The 16,935-nt window shown below is 40.2% G+C and overlaps 2 protein-coding genes across 2 annotated transcripts in view; both read left to right on the top strand.

Moving 5' to 3' along the window:
• The window catches only part of PIR (pirin), a 44,407-nt gene extending 43,191 nt beyond the window's left edge, over positions 1-1,216 (top strand). The window contains exon 10 of the mRNA XM_089511661.1: positions 834-1,216. Within this exon, the coding sequence (XP_089367787.1) occupies positions 834-949 (116 nt within the window). The 3' untranslated portion in view covers positions 950-1,216. The remainder of the gene's footprint in view (positions 1-833) is intronic.
• Positions 1,217-1,288: 72 nt separating this feature from the next.
• The window catches only part of VEGFD (vascular endothelial growth factor D), a 37,836-nt gene continuing 22,189 nt past the window's right edge, over positions 1,289-16,935 (top strand). The window contains exon 1 of the mRNA XM_089511660.1: positions 1,289-2,127. Coding sequence (XP_089367786.1) covers positions 2,044-2,127 — 84 coding nt within the window. The 5' untranslated portion in view covers positions 1,289-2,043. The remainder of the gene's footprint in view (positions 2,128-16,935) is intronic.

The raw sequence follows: 16,935 nt of genomic DNA, 5'->3' as shown, positions 1-16,935 counted from the left end.
CAGTGCAGGTTTGTTGTTGTTAACTCAGGGTGACCAGCCAACCCCCTTATCCAGGATATGTCCAACATTTCAACCTTCTGTCCAGAAGGAATTCAAAATGTCCTCCATTTTAAGCATGACTAAGAAGCATGAATTTATATTTATATTAGTTTTTTAAGCTTTTATTTTATAATGTCCTACATTTTACAGTGCATTGTCCTCCTTTGTGTTTATGATGTCTGGTCACCCTGTGTTAATTGCCCTTGAGTTGCCCCCGACTCATGGTGACGCTGTGGATAAGACACTCCCAAGACCCCCCTGTGCTCAACTGCTCTGCTTAGATTCTGTAAATTCCAGCCTGTGACCTCCTTGATCGAGTCTATCCTGGCATGCGGTCTTCTTCTCTTTCTACTACTTTCCACCTTTCCTAGAATTATTGTCTTTCCTAATGATTCGTGCCTCTTCACAATGTGGCCAAAGTGCAACAGCTTCAATTTGATATCTTGGCTTCCGGGAAGAATCTGTTCAAGGACCCATTTGTTTGTCTCTTTGGCCATCCAAAGTATCTTCAGCACATCTTAAATAACTTGATCCTCTTCTTAATCTGCTTTCTTCACTGTCCAACTCTCACATCCGTACATGATTAAGCAATAGCCCATAAGACCCAAGACTGCAAATTATAGTCCAAAACAACTGAGTGGTATTGCATTGTGAAATGTGGGTCTCTAAAAGGGAAGACAAGAAATAGGATGCAGTTTGAATCCCAATTATTAAAAAACTAAAGCTCATAATAATTTGTTTAACAGAGTATTTTTATACGCTGTTAATAAATATATACATGATTTTTATCCTAGGTCCATTTGTGATGAATACTCAGGAAGAAATTCTACAAGCCATTGATGACTACAGAAATGCAAAAAATGGATTTGAGAGAGCTACCACTTGGAAATCAAAGATTGGAAACAAATGACTTGGGGTATTAGAAATGTGACTGGTTGACTTTTTATGTTTGTAGCTATACATTTTGATTCTTCTAGTCTTTCGACATGAGTTACTGTGCTTGCTTCACTGGAGCTAATCATTTGGGTTTGCCAGATTTACTTATAGAAAAAATTAACTTACTGTTATAGAACAGTACATCTGTAGGGTTTTTTAAGTGTGTGTGTGTGTATTATGTAATGGGAAATATAAAGAAATGTATTTCTTTGTAATAAAAAGTACATTCATTTTCAGTGTACATTTATTTTGAAACATTATTTTATACATCAATGAATATGCTCTAGCAAGTCTTACAACACAGAGGACTTAAAGGTGTATGGATAAGGTTGTATTGGGATAATTCCGACTGTAGTAGACATACCATTGTAAGAGCATGTGCTGAGGTTTCATGTTTCAGGTCATTCTTCTTAAAATAATGGCATTCTGCATTGCATCAGTTCAGTAAATGCTACGCCATTGGTAGGGATAAAATGGGATAAGAGCCAAAACGTGACTGTGTTTTCTGCCAGTGTCTGTATCAGATTTAAGACACATGCTTCTGCAGGCTTCCATGAAGGCTGAGGAAAAAAGTTTCAATGCAGAGTTGGATTACAGCTCTCCCTGGCTCAAAACATTGGCAGTTAACACTGTTGTTTTAAAAGGAAGCTGTAACATGGAGCACCAAGAAATCCCAGCAGATTTTAACCTTCTCTGGACCACAAATGAGTATTGACTTTCTTTTTTAAAAGTTTTTATCCAGGTGGGAGATGGATAAAGGTGGATTAAGTTTATGAACTGAAAACACATTTTTTTTGGTCATATGGAAATATTTTTCTATACTTTTTAATATTTTTTAATCTAAAGAGCATCAACAGGAAAGAGATGACATTACTCATGTGAATTCCACTCATTATTTTTAAAACTGTAATTGTTTACTTCTGATGTATATTCATCAGGTTTACAGCAGATGGTGGAAAATGATCTGGTTGTGCCTTTTTTAACAATTAACACTTCATAAAGAAATGCATAACTTTTCCAACTGCGCAATATCAACTGTGTAGCAAAGTGTGGTTATTAAACACAAGGATGTACAAGCCGTGGATAACGGTAAACATAATTATTGTGTCTTGCTTACATCTCCTGCAAGGTTCTGAACATGGATCTGTAAAGGTAGGTAGGATTTTTTTAAATGTTATAATCCTTCAGATTTTAAGGTGTATTAGTGTTTTGTGACTGAGTGGATTTTCCAATGAAAGTAATTAAAGGGCTATAATGACACCTGATTTTTGTCTTGGGATGGGGCTATCCAACTCTCTCTCTCTCTCTCTCTCTCTATATATATATATATATATATGCAAGTAGGAAAATTATTGGGATATAATTTGGTAAAGTTCAGCAGTTTTTAGGCATACAGATTTCCACAAAAAATATTCAGCTGCTTGCTTAGCTTCTCCCATTGGAATAAACATGACTTAACTGTTTAGTTCTGGGGTAAATTTTGCTTAAGCAAAACTATATAATAAATAATAATAATAATAATAATAATAATAATAATAATAATAATAATGGAGCCAATTTCAGTTCCTATATTGAAAAAGCGTCAGTCTTCCAGAATTCTCCCATGTGTTGCATAAGTATATATGACAGTAATAATCAGCAAGTCAGAAAAATCAATGTAAGATTCAACCATGTCTTAGGACAGCTCAGAAGTTACACATGGAAGTTTTCAAATTACCACAGAGTTATGCCGTAAAACAGTTTCCCTTTGTACACAACAAATGTATATGGCAAGAACAAACAAACTGGTTTTTGTTATTATGGTAATCCTGTCCTGGTCCCATTAATAAACAACTGCAATTTGATTAATGTTTGGTTTACGTGTAAATCACTCAGTCCCCAGGGCAATACTGCCATACAATGTAATGACCATCACAAGCAACATGGAGAAGTAGCACAAGTCAGTCTTCATGCTACAGTATGTCATCTTTGGTTGATTATGCATGAAATGGTTTCCATTCAATTTATGTGAACACTTACCCAGATTAAGATTGCAATCCTATGCATCTTTATTTGGGAATAAATTGCACTGTACAAATCTAATGCATAGGATTCAACTACAGATGCTTTCTTCATAGGAAGGAGAAAAAAATCATATTAGTAGTCAAATCCTTGACAGCTTTGAGATCATTATTTACTCTTTGCCTCAATTAGCTGCTTAATTCACATTATTTAGAATATATTTCAGCTATTCCAATTTCTGTACACATTCTATATTCTATACACATCTATTTAAAACAATATGCTTCTAGGTTGTAATATTCCTTACTCCTAGGTAAGCAGATATCAGATTGCAGCCTCTGATTTGTGTACTATGAGCCTTCTCTTAGTAGTGGTTTTTTGAAAAACCTGGGGAAACTAAACTGTTTATTTTTGACACCATACTATGGACAGTGATGAATGAGTTAAACAGATTGCCAGACATGGTTAGTTTCAAAGTTTATGCTAAATATGCTAAAGGGAAGAGACACAAATTAAGATATATTATTTCTGTAGTGGAAGTGTCTTGCTATTTAGTGGGCTTATCTTGACTGTTACCCAAGACATAAATATGGGAAGTATTTTAACTGCCTAGTATTAGACTGCCTAGTACCGGCTTTTTCCTTAGCAAGTTTTCTAAGCTAATTTAGCAAGTTCAAGCATGCACTTAGCAAGACAAAAGCAGAGGGTCATTCTGCATGCTAGCAGAAGAGTGTGTGATATATGGGCTAGATAAATGCAGGGCTTTATAGTTCAACTGAGACCTTGTTCACTGAAACCAGCCAATTGATTACCAAAGGAGAGAATATTGAGAGAATTGGTAGCCTTGGCTACCAATCTTGCCCCCAAACACTGGGTTTTGCACCCTCCCACATTCCAAGAACACCAGATCCCACCAAATCTTGGAATCTAAGAGGGTCATCCCTGGTTAGTACTTGGATGGGAAACCACCAACAAAAATCAGGTATTGTAGGCTATATTTCAGAGGAGGGAACTGGCAAAACCACCTCTGGGGATTCCTTGCCTAAGAAAACCCTTTGAAATTCATGGAGTTGTCATATGTCAACAGGCAACAGAAAAATGTCCAGACAGTGCTCTCACCAATAGGAAGAGAAACCATTGCTCATTTTAGACAGTGCTTCTGCCATGTGCTTAAACCAACAGAGGTGGAGCCTACAGAGAAAATGTTAGAAAGCATGCAAGAGGGGGGACTCTGAGATATTTGTGTGAAACCTGGTATTTAAAAAGCAGGTATCTGAAACCAATTTAAGCAAAGAGAAAAGTATTTCTTAAGAAACTATGAAAGAGAAAGGATGGCATTCCCTAGCTTTCCTGTTGCTAAGAAGGAAATGTCTGACCAACAAGGTGGACTGAATGGATATAAAGTCAAGCCTGAGACTGTTAGTGGAACACAACAGAACAAGGCAATCAATAGTGGGAATACACCAAGGAAGCCTCATTAGCTATAGCTGAGCTGACTCCTTTAGGCTTAGTTGCTTGTGCAACTATTGGTATGGAATATCTGTATGCAAAGGGATCTTGCAGCACCTTTGAGATTAACTGAAAGACCGAAATTGGTAGCATGAGCTTTTGTAGACTTCAGCCTACTTCCTCAGAGGCATTTGGCCACAGTTAGTTAATGTGCATGATAAAAAGAGGCTGAGAAGGAAGGGATTTTAAAAGGCTTAGAGCCCATTCTACTTAACTCCAAGGGCTAGCCAGGTTTTTGATACTGTATTTCTTGGATGCTTGACTCCCATATAAGGCTTCTCTCCAAAGGGTTTATCACACAGGATGAATCCTGTGCAGAAACTAAATTTAAACTGAAAAACAACCTGCATTTGCAGGTTTTTCAGATGATGCTCAGGGTTAACTGAAAAGAAAGTTGAAAAAAACACTCATTTGCAGGATATTTTTCAGACATTTGCATTAAAGAGAAATAGCATGAAAATAACCTGAATGCAAAGTTGTCAAAACCAGCTCCTTTTTACTTTCACTAAATTCTGAAAGTACAAAGGAGCTTTCCATTCAGATTGTTTTTGCGTTATTTCTCTTTCATGCCAACGCATGAAACAACACGCAGATTTTAAAATTCAGTTTCTGCACGGGATTTTACCAATTCACCCTCTGTGTGATAAAGTATGGCCACCAGTGATGGGTCTTCGGAAGGTCAATATGGTTCTGCTTCCTAAGCAGTTGCCCACTCTCTTCTAGGTGGTACCCAGCTGCCTTGTTCAAAAAGTGTAGGGAAAGTGTTATCCTGATGTTGGTCTGCACGTAAAATTAAGAGTCTTGGTGTTGCCCATCAAAGCTTCCTGGACTATAGACTGAGCAGGCCCATAACATACTTGATCACATTCTAATTGAATCTATTTACAAAGATCTGTCTAGGCATGCATATTAACATATGATTTCAGTTTCTTCTCTCCTATCCTTTTAATGGTAATTTCTTCTTCTTTGATCATGTTTAAGTGCCTAACCTGTGTCCCATAAATATGGGGAAACCAGGTTAAGGAATGTTGAGCTATACAGTGCTGCAATATCAATGTAGTTCTCCAGTCCACACCCAACATCTCTGGTAGCAAATATTGCACTGTGAGGGAGAAAGCAGCACCGGCTCTTTCCTTCTCAATCTTCTGGGGTGCTTCTTTTTTTTAACCTCCTTGCACCCACAGTCTCCTTCTGTCTTATCCACAGTCCTTCGCCCTCCATGAAATCTCAGACTGTCTCCCAAATTCTTCAGGGTAAAGCTGGATTAAAATGGTCATGATCCTGGAGCACCAGAACCAGAGCCTTGTTGCCATACATGTATGAGTTGTTCTCAAAGAGGCAGAATAGAAAAGGACCGACTGATTAAATAAGCAATAAGAAAAATAGAAAGTACCTCAGAGGGCAGCCCAAAAATCCATAGTATCAACTCTTAATCCTCAATTAAATTAACAGCGTTATATCATGCATTATAACTCATTTCCTCCAGTAGCACACAAATTATTGGTTCTAATAAAAAAAGCAACAACCCACTAAAAAAAAGTTGCGGGGGGGGGGGGGCAGATATATCCTTTGAGATGCCAAAAAAAGGTGTTTGGAAGGGAATCAAAGTTCTGAGAGAATCTGTAACTGATTTATTTGCATATTAATAACAAGCAATCCCCAAATCACCTATGGAATTTATCACACTGGGTCTAATTTTGGCATTAAAGAGAGATTAAAGTGCATTTAAAGTATCTCTCAAAGCAAAAATGGAGAGTAATTGCACAAATGATTATCACACACAATTGTGCAAATAAAGTGATATCAGAAATGCATTGGTACTGAAATCCCAAAAGTAAAAAGATGTGCATTAATGCTTCTTTGTGACCACTTTAATGGCAGGTTTTTGTGCGACATTGTGTGAAATCGTTTTGCATATTAACATGATTTTTCCGAGATATTCACGGGATAAACTCTCAATCTCCTGTGTGTGATAAACTCCTATGTCTACTCAGAAGTAAACATGAGAAGCAGCACAGTATTGCTTTCTTATGGATGTCTGTTTGGAAGTAAGAATGACTAAGGCTGAATCTACGTGGGGGGAATAATGCTACCTTACTTCAAACTCGGACTTGTTGGAACACATCATTCCTCTCTTTCTTAGGGCTGAGATAACTGCTGAGGTATGTTCCCAATGCAATGAGAATGCAGGTGGGCAGCCAGAATAATGGAAAACAAAGAAATGCTATTTGATTATGGAAATATGCACATGCATATTGGCAACAACAACATCAAAACTGAAATCCTGCAGCCACTGCAGGTGTGCAACCAGACATGTACTGATACAACTAATACATGTGCACAGTAGAAACCCCCCCCCCCTTGCACTGATGTCACTATATGATGGAAAGCCCATGTGGCTTTCCAAGCTTAATGAAGTGACTGCAGTAGTAAAGGGGGTCAAACCAGGGCAGGATATTATGCAGTGAAGCTGGGTACAGCTTTCATGTAGATTCAGCTAGGAGAAAGTTGAGGTGGCATCCACACTACCCAATTATAACACTTCAACATCAGTTTAATTCCTGCCACTCATGATTGCGTTTTGTGAAGGCAGGTAGAAGTATTTGCTCTATTTTTATTGCTGTAGATAGGGGAGTTGATTAAAGAATTCTAAATCCCTCACCAAACTATGTATTCCAGGATTCCATGGGATGGAGCCATGATAGTTAAAGTGCTGTCAAAGTGCTATAACAATGTAGTCTGGATAGGCCTCTGCAGCCTATCATCTCCTAGGCAGATGTTTCAGAAAGGGTTGAGGCTAGGGGAGGTTGGCCAGGTCTTATCTGAATATAAGGGACTTTAGGAGAAAATCCCTTCATTACAATGCATATTTGTCTATCCTGAGGGAAATGAAAGTAATACACATCCCAGAACCCAACTCAATATCCAGTCCTTATAATCAGTTGGCCACCTACCATGTCCTTTCCTAATGCAACTAATAGGCCAAGCAAACTGGAGAAACTGTCATCTTTCCTTCCTATTAGTTTGCAAAATTCATGAGAAAGACTTATTATTATTATTATTATTATTATTATTATTATTCAGCAAGTTGAGAAAAACAAGAATTGGAAGTAAATCCAACACATTGTTACAAGGCTGCTATAAATTATTTTCTCACTCATGATGTGACTTATGCCAAATCATAGAGTTGGAAGAGACCCCAAGAGCCATTGACTTCAGTTCTCTGCCAAGTAAGAACACCAGTCAAAGCACCCCCAACAGATAGCCATCCAGCCTCTGTTTAAAAACCTCCTAAGCCTTCCTATAAGTGTTAGATACTGGGTAAAGTATACACATGTCATCAATAAATATTTTATTGCCTATGCTAGTCCCTTTGTTTCTGTTGATTCATTGTGACTAATATAAACTACATTTATATTTTACAATAGTGTGGGTGCAATATTCCAGAAAATCAGTCCTGTTCATTTCCCCAAGAGGATGTCATTGTTTTCCAGTAAATCTCAAAGAAACCCAATGTAATTCAGACTTTTATGTTGCACCATGTTTTTTTTAATACAGGAATGGCAGATTAAAATATGGTCATTACCATACATTGTAACTGTCCCAACTTATTTCATTGGAAAAGCGAACTATGAAGACTTCATCTAGCTCATACAGTTTTCATTCATGCTATTTGCCACTTAAATATTCATAAGAAGTATAATTGCATATATAATTTGGCTTTTTGAAATATGTAGTAGACTGTTCTGATGCAGGTAGCACCTAAGACATTAGAAGGCTTTTTGATATCGTATAATACCTAGTGCTTTTTAAACTAATGGCAACTGTTCTATGTGGGGGACACAGTCGATGTTCTTCAGTACATATTCTAAATAAAGGTTAACCTTTTTTGAATGAGTAGCTGTCAGCTCTTGTACTATTTTGAAAAGTGACATATATAATTAGGACTGCAATTGCAAGTTTGGTGGTGTTTCATGGCAGACGTCATATAAAATACCAACTCAGTCCTCATGTTATACAGATGCTATGCTAAGATGTTCATGAACTTTGGTTGCTATGCCTCCTGAAAACTTGCAGCTCAAAAATAGGAGGCAATGAAAATTATGGGGCTGTACAGATGGGTGGCAGGATGCCGTCCCTTTTTGCCCCAGATTGAGGCCAAAGCAACCAAACCCCACAGCCTCTGCATGGAGCAAAAAGAAGCCCTTTTTTGGCTCCCTGGAAGAGGCGTAATAGGGCGGCATGATGACACCCCTGCATCATTTGGATGCTGCACAAGAGTCGCGCCATGATGCCATGCGCCGTGTAGAAGGGCATGTAGTGTCATGATGCAATGGGGGCAGACTCATGGCATCCAGCGTGCGGACATTATGCTGTGACTCCACCCACAGGCCAGCACAAAGTGCTGGTCTGTATTCTGCCCAAGTCAGTTTTTCATTGTTGTTCTTTTATTGTTCAAAAATATTCAACAAATTCCCGTGAGTAAATGTTGCAAAGTGTTAAATCACTGGACATATCAATGATATGGAAATGTGGTGAGTTTTTTGAAATTGCAGGATCCTGACTTCATCTCCCAAATCCTGTCCCACTAGAGCTTAAAATCTTAGCAATCCTCTTTCCCTTGATTCAACAGGGATGAGGAAGGCAGGCAAGTGAGAGACTCTCTCTCTCTCTCTCTCTCTGTGTGTGTGTGTGTGTGTGTTTTACAGCTGGGTGATCTGTAAGAACATTATTAATAGCATTCAGATATGCAATATCATACTAGGCCCCTCCAAATGAAGCATTTTTGCTGTTATTAAACTGACAGGAACAGAGAAACCAGTAAATGCTGAGATGCCACAGTGCTACTTCTATGGACTTTATCACATGGGGAAAATTGGGTGTTTAAACAGTGATTATCCTGTGAAAATCATGTGATTGCAATTAATAGTTTCACATGATGTTGCAATTAAAGAGCCATTATCCCCAGAATAACCAGGCAATAAACAGCAACAAATCATTCATGGTGAAATCCTGTGAATGATTTGTTGCTATTTATTGCCTAGTTATTGCCTGGTTATTCCTGGGATAATGACTCTTTAATCGTGACGTATGTGAAAATCTTAATTACGATTGTGCAACTTTCACGGGATAATCACTGTTTAAATCCCTGCTTTCCCCCCCTCCCTCCAATTTTCCCTGTGTGATAAAGTCCTATGTCAAATGGTCTGCTTAAATGCTTTTCTTAGAAAATCAGGAGCACATAAAACTTGGGAAGTTACTACACTACTATGTGTTCTGGGTCCTCAAATCATTACCCTACCACTCAGGTATGGGTGTCTTCAGTACGTTTGTATATCCCTTCCTCTTAAAGTAACTTGCCAAGATAAGGCAGGTTACTGTTATTCATACCAGGATATCTTCCAGACCAGATTATATTTCTACATATGGTGCATTAAGTTGCATTTGATGACTTCTTGGGAAAGCAGTAATTAGCCTGCTAACTGCTTAGAGAGTGCAATACATCCTGACATTGCCTGACAAATGACAACACTACATCAACTGTCAGTTTATTTCTGGGTTCATTTCAAAGCACTGTTCCTGGCCTTTAAAGACCTAAACACCCCGGGTCTGTGGATATTTGAAACTCACATGCATTTTCTTAAGAATCTGGCTAGCCATTATGATGTTCTCCTTCTTTTGAAATATGGCTGGAAACATAACTCTTTCCTACTTATAGCAAAAAGGCTTTGGAATTCCCTGTCCATTTCAGTTCCCCCAACTTCCCACTCCCATTGCTTTTCCTCTTCCTTTTTTGTTTAGTATTTATGTCCTTGTTGTTGTGTGCCTTCAAGTTATTTCCGACATATGGTGACCTTAAGACAAACCTATCACAGGGATTTATCAGCAATATTTCTTCAGAAGAGGGTTGGTGCTGCCATCTTATGAGGCTGAGACAGTGTGATTTGCCCAAGGTTACCCAGTGGATTTCCATGCCTGATTAGGGATTCGGACACTAGTCTTAGTCCAACACCTAGACCATTAAACCAGTGGTTTTCAAATGTTGGGGCACAACCCAAAAAGGGGTGTGTGCAAAAGTTGCTTTAGAGGGGTGCAATAAATAAAGGCTCTAATTAACTAATGTCTGATCCAAGGAAGCAACCCACTTCCCCACTGACATACTGGATCCTGCTTGAGCGGAGGGGCTGAGAAGGAAGGGGATGAGAAGAAAACTGCATCCTCTGCTTGTTTAGACTTGCTTAGAATTGGTTATCTCTACCCAGTGGTACTCCTTTCTTCTTCTTCCTCTTCCTCCTCCTCCAGTAGATGGATAATGCCTTGAAGATGGCAGCCGGGCTGCATGGAGGAAAATACCAGACCCTCTAGCTCTCCCTGCCAGTCATTCTCTTCTTCCCAAGGCCCCAGTGTGATGGTGCTAAGGATTGTGCACTTGCATACAACCATACCTTGGATACCTTTTGCAGGCTCCTGTCCTCTCCTCTTGCACTTCTTTTGCTCAAGTCAGTATTTAACATTTTAAAATGACTCGGGCCACAAGGTCCAGGCACCAGACATGCATTCTTCCTGGACTGTTTCACAACTGCCCATCACAAAGGCTCTGTCAGAATTTAAACCCTTTCCTGACTCTGGAGTTTATCACACAGGGAAAATCGGAGGTTTAAACAGTCATTTTCCTGGCAAAGTCGCATGATCACGGTGAAGATTTTCACACACATCGCAATTAGAGAGGACTTATGCTGGGAATAACCAGGGAAAAACCAGCAACAAATCATTCATAGGATTTGCCCATGAATGATTTGTTGCTGGTTATTCCCTGGTTATTCCCAGCATAAGTCCTCTTTAATTGTGATGTCAAGTGAAAATCTTCACTGCAATCACGTGACTTTCCTGGGGAAATGACTGTTTAAACCCACAATTTTCCCTGTCTGATGAAGTCTCTGTTTCCCACATTCCCAACCTTCCCATCTCTTTACCAGATTTTAAACCACTTTGCCACTGATCCGCCTCATGGAGGGGAAGAAGAAGGAATGGGGCAAGAAGGTGTATTGGCAGGAAAGGAGTTTAAATTGGCAGAGGCTTCCTTGTGAGAAGGTGGGAAACAAAGTCAGGTGCAGATTTAAATTCTGGCAGTGTCTTCCTTGTGAGAAGGTGGCATATGGAGACAGGCAGGTGTTTAAATTTTAGCAAGGGCTTTGTGATGTGAAGGGGGAAAACAGAGTGAGGAAGAAGTTTAGGTTCTGGCTGTGGCCTCATGGTGGGATTGACATCCTTGGGGGGAGGGAGGCATTGGTTTGCCTGGGTCTTGCCACAGCACTCTCTGCTATTGCCCTGGGACCTGCCCTTCTCAGCCTGACCCTCACAGGCTAAAAAAAAAAGTTAAATGCTTCATCATTTCAATCCAAGGTTGCTCAAATCCGTGGATATCAAACCTGTGGATACCGAAGGCCCACTGTACTGCATTGAATGGGCCCCTGCAACATGTATATATAGATATGCGGATGGCCAGGGGGAAAAAGTTTGAGAACTGGTGCATAACACCATGCTACATTTAATTTACACACCACTTCCTTGTTAAAACACACCCTATCAAAACAGTTTGTACTTAGTAGAACTAAATTAATAGCGAAACTAAGAAGTTGCAAGCAATCAAATAGCAGCAATGTAAATGGCCAAACATTAAAATCCTCACAAAGGGCTTTGCAAACCTGGCAACACTTGCAAGACCTTCTTATTCTTTCCAATGTTTAATAAGTTCTGATTTTATTACTGATTTTATTGCTGCTGCTGCTGTCTGAGTCTGTTTTATTATTTCCCCCCTCCTTCCCTCCCCCTCTCTCCCTCCCTCCCCCCCCCCCAGCCTTTGCATATTTGTTTTGCCTCCTTCCATGCCACCATTGCAAAACAAGTATCCTGTGGCAGCAGTAACGGTCTCCAGACTAGTCTACTGTATATTCTAGCTTGGAAGACATTCAGCTCCTCTCAGTTTTGGGGCCTCTTGTGCAAGGAGGGAGAGAAGGGACTGGAAACATCATCCATAGATTAAAAACGGATGCCCAAAGATTGCCACATCTCCAGGACTCTCCCAATGTTTCCGGGAATCAAGCCCTACCACTGGGTTGCAGGAATGGTCAAGAAACTCCAGCTGGGTTCACTATGTCCTCCTTAAGCCGAAACAACAACCCCAAAGCCAATCTCCAAACCAGATACTGCAAAGCCTGGATGGATGGATAGATGTTTAGATGGACGTTAGAGATAGGAGTAGGGCTCTGTTGCTCCTTTCTGTTTCCACCCTGAAGCTGGCAGCATAACTTAGTAGAGGGTACAGGTGCACATTTAAAAGTGGCAACAATTTTCTGGGCTGGACTGTTGCTGCCATGGATTAAGGAGTCCGGGAAGACTATGAGAGCCTGCCAAAGAAAACAAAGCAAGGTTTAGCGAATAAGTCACTCCTTTTGTTCTGTCCCAAGTGCATCTGAGGAAATAGACTGAAGTCTATGAAAGCTCATGCTGCCAACTTCTTTCTTTCAGTTAGTCTCATAGGTGCTACAAGATCTTTGTACCTACTGATTCCACAAACTAACATGGCTATGTCTTTGAATTCATCCTGTCCCAGTTTGTGTTTCCTTTCTTTCCAACTCTATCTGGGCTGCTTAAACTTTTATCAGGGTTCTGCCAATCTTCTCAGAGGCCAGTTCATTTTCAGGAGGTGGGAGAATTTAAGGGCTTTGTAGGCTATAGCTACACCATTTTGCTTTCTAACAATTTATCAGAAAGAAGCCTCAATTACCTTCTGATATTTTGGCTGGTGATCAAACTATCTTTCCTTCTGTTTGTGCAAACTGCTGCATTGGGTCCTATTCTCAAACATTACTATAATAATGTAGGATTGCAGAGTAGATCTGATCTCACAGGATTACTGTGGCCAGGGACATAGCCAACGGGGGGGGGGGGGTTCTTGGGGTCCGGACCCCCCCTTCCATTAGAAAAATGAATGGTGTGTGCTGCTCCGCCGCCGCGCCCAAACCCCATTATAATGGTGGCACTTAGTCTGGACCCCCCCCCCCTTCCTAAAATCTTGGCTACGTCCCTGCTGTGTCTTGTGTCTGTATCAGTGGATGAACTGAATGGGAATAGCTTCCCCTATTCAGCTGCTTCTAGTTTCTCATTCCCTCTTCTCCTAAGAGTAAGAACTGGGAGAAAATTGTTGGTGCTGTTGTTCATGATCAAAGCTGAACTCTTTGTTACTCTTTTTGAAAGCAAAATAAATAAATAAACAAATAAATTGCAGGAAGAGAGAGGAGTTCTAGCTAGTATCCTTGGGAGTTTATCACTTGGAGGGCAAATTGGTAAAATCCCATGCAGAAACAGAATTTTTAAAATCTGGGTGTTGTTTGTCAGATGCATTGGTGTGAAAGAGAAATAACTTGAAAATAATCTGAATGGGAAACTCCTTTGTACTTTCAGAGTTTAGCAAAAGTAAAAGGGAGTTGGTTTTGACAACTTTGCGTTTGGGTTATTTTCACGTTATTTCTCTTTCACGCAAACGTCATCTGAAAAACATCCTGCAATTGCAATTTTTTAAAACTTTATGTTAGGGTTAACCCTGAAGGTCATCTGAAAAACAAACTGCAAATTTGGATTGTTTTCAGTTTAAATTTAGGGGCAATCCAGACTGCCCCAAAGGGACGGGCTGGAAGCGCCCAGTTTCCCTCTGGAGGGATGCCACAGCAGCCAAACTGCATGGCATCCCTCCAGACCAAAAAGAACCCAGAAAAAACACTGTGATGTGTCCAAGACGTAAGTGCAGCGCCCGGCGGTGTGGACCCAGCGCCGCTCTTGCATCACGCACGTGCACCACATATGGATGCGCCATGTAAGGATAACGCTATCCATACGTATTAGGTTCCAGAGCGTCCTAATCCTAATTTTGGTGCTGACACAGCGCTTTCGGCCCATCTGTTTCGGGCCTTAGTTTCTGCATGGGATTCGTCTCATATGATAAACTCCCAGACAGCATGTTTGATTTGCTTGCTTTGCTGTAGTATTTGCAGCCAGAAGAATGAGCAACCAGGAAGGTAGGAAAAGAGATGCTGAGGGGAGTGGGATTAAAAAGTGTTGTTTTAGCAAAGGAATGGACCTTTCTCTGTCTGTCTCTGGTCCAGATTCTACATCACCAAATGATAATGTGTGATGTAATAGGGAGAGAGGAGTAATTAGTATAGAATATGGCAGCGAGGCTGGTTACCAGAAAATCTAAGAGTGACCACATAACACCCATCTTAAAGTCACTCCACTGGCTGCCTATTAGCTTCCAGGCACAGTACAAAGTGTTGGATATTACCTTTAAAGCCCTACATGGCTTGGGTCCAACCTATCTAAGAGATCGCCTACTTCCGTATAATCCACCCCACACTCTCAGGTCCTCTGGGAGGAATTTATTGCAGCCAAAAAAGACCAGACTGGCTGCAACCTCCCAAAGGATATTCTCCGCGACCACTCCCAGATTGTGGAAAGACTTGCCAGAAGAGATCCATCAAATCACCAACCTGGATAGCTTCAAGAAAGCTATTAAGGCCTTTCTGGAATTGTTTCCACCCAGCATGAAAGAAACCCCCCCCCCCCCATATATGCTGCATATTTTATATTATGTTACTCTCACCTGTTGTTATTGGTTTTAATAGTTTATTTAATAGGGTGATTTTAATAGTAATATGTTTAATTCTTTTTTAAGGGGAGGGTTATGAGATATTGTACTATATATCGGATGTTTTTATACTGTAAGCCACTCTGATTGTCTTATGGTAGAAGAGCGGGATATAAATAAAAGTTTTATTTTATTATTTATTACTCTTGATTCTTGGACTGTCTGGTGATTATTTTGCTTCTCTGGAACCCTTGACCATGGATTGTTTGACTACCCTTCTCTGCAACTCTTGAGCTTGAACTGCCTGACTTCTCTCTTGGATTGAACCCTGGACTTAAGACCACAGACCTTTGTAAGAGACTTTGCCTTTGCTTTATATTCACAATCTCTGTGAGCAGTTACTTTGTTTATTGTTTAGACTGTGGCTATCAGCTACTTGGCTGCTTTCCTGGACATTATAGAGCTGTCCCTACCATTAGGAAGTGTAAAGCAGCCACCACAGGCTGGGGGATTGTTGAGAGGTGATGTCAAGAGGCAGGGGGACAGATTTCTGTGTACCACATTAAGCTGATCTGCCTCCCTCAAGTGCAAGTCCAGTGTTCAAATATGAGTTACTGTCAAGAGTTGCACATACACTATGTCTGCCATAAAGATTTAGTAGTTGGTATAATGGATTATATAGTAGGGGGACAAACTATTGCAAAGACATGGAGATCTCATACACAGGTGCTACTGAAGGGATGCAACCATGGATCAAGCCTGTTCAAAGTTGTTTCAGTGAAAGGAATCTGGTGGCAATAACATGGAAGGGATGGTATGGCAACAAGAAGGGAAAGTGTGTTTATCAATTGTAACAAATAGAATTAAGCCTTGTTGAAGTTTGAAACTGTGTACAGTTTTATTAGATAATTCTAATGCTTGGTGGTAATTTCTGATAATGAACGTCACTGGACTGGAAATATCATTTCTTAATAAAGGTTTTCTGAGTTTTAACTACTGGAGTCTGGTTTTCTAAATTTGGTATCCTGCTGGTTTGGACAGTTACCCATCCCTCATTTGTTCTGAATAAAGAAACTTGGTTGGAGTACTATCTGGACCTTTGCCTTGGGCAGTCAAATGTCTGCACATGAAACACATGAGCACTGTTCTTTTTAGTGGAACAAATGGTACCGCAATACTTCTCCGCAAAATGAGGAAAGCAGGATAAAAAGGGGTATTGAGAAGCGAAATACAACCGCTGGCTCAAATTTTAAGACATATGTTCACAGCTGACCGCACATAATACTAAAGAACTAGTTTGACTATATTGCATTGGCATATTGGCTGGAAATTATATACCGTGTTGTATGTTAAATTGGCTGTTTGGGCTTGTACCAGGACTCCTGAGGGGAAGGGAAGCGTTCAGAACCTTTTCTCTGGCAGCCCCTTCTTTAGTTACAGACTATACTCCCGTCCCATTCAACATTAACCCTTGTGGAGGAAATCATGTGTGCAGCGTGATATAGTAGAGACAACATGGAAATCAGAGAAGGGATGCCCTCCTCACAATAATTCTGTATTACACTCATCACTCAGTTGCTTGTGTTAATGGGACGGGAGTCCAACAACATCTAGAGGGCTACAGGTTTCTCACTTCTGAGTCAAAAGGGTGATTCATTTCATCCTAGGAAGGCAAATTCATTCTATGGCTATGACTAAATTTTCCTCCCTCATGCTAACCACAAGGGTGTTTTGAGGATGAAATTGGTTGGTCTTCATGTACTACTGTACATCACATTATTCCTCTAAGAAAGGACAAGATCCTT

Source organism: Sceloporus occidentalis, unplaced genomic scaffold (assembly GCF_023333645.1).
Source record: "Sceloporus occidentalis isolate IW3139 unplaced genomic scaffold, rSceOcc1.0.p SCAF_2, whole genome shotgun sequence".
NCBI lineage: Eukaryota > Metazoa > Chordata > Lepidosauria > Squamata > Phrynosomatidae > Sceloporus > Sceloporus occidentalis.
The sequence above is the reverse complement of the archived record's forward strand: the minus strand, read 5'-3'. Positions and strand labels throughout refer to the sequence as shown.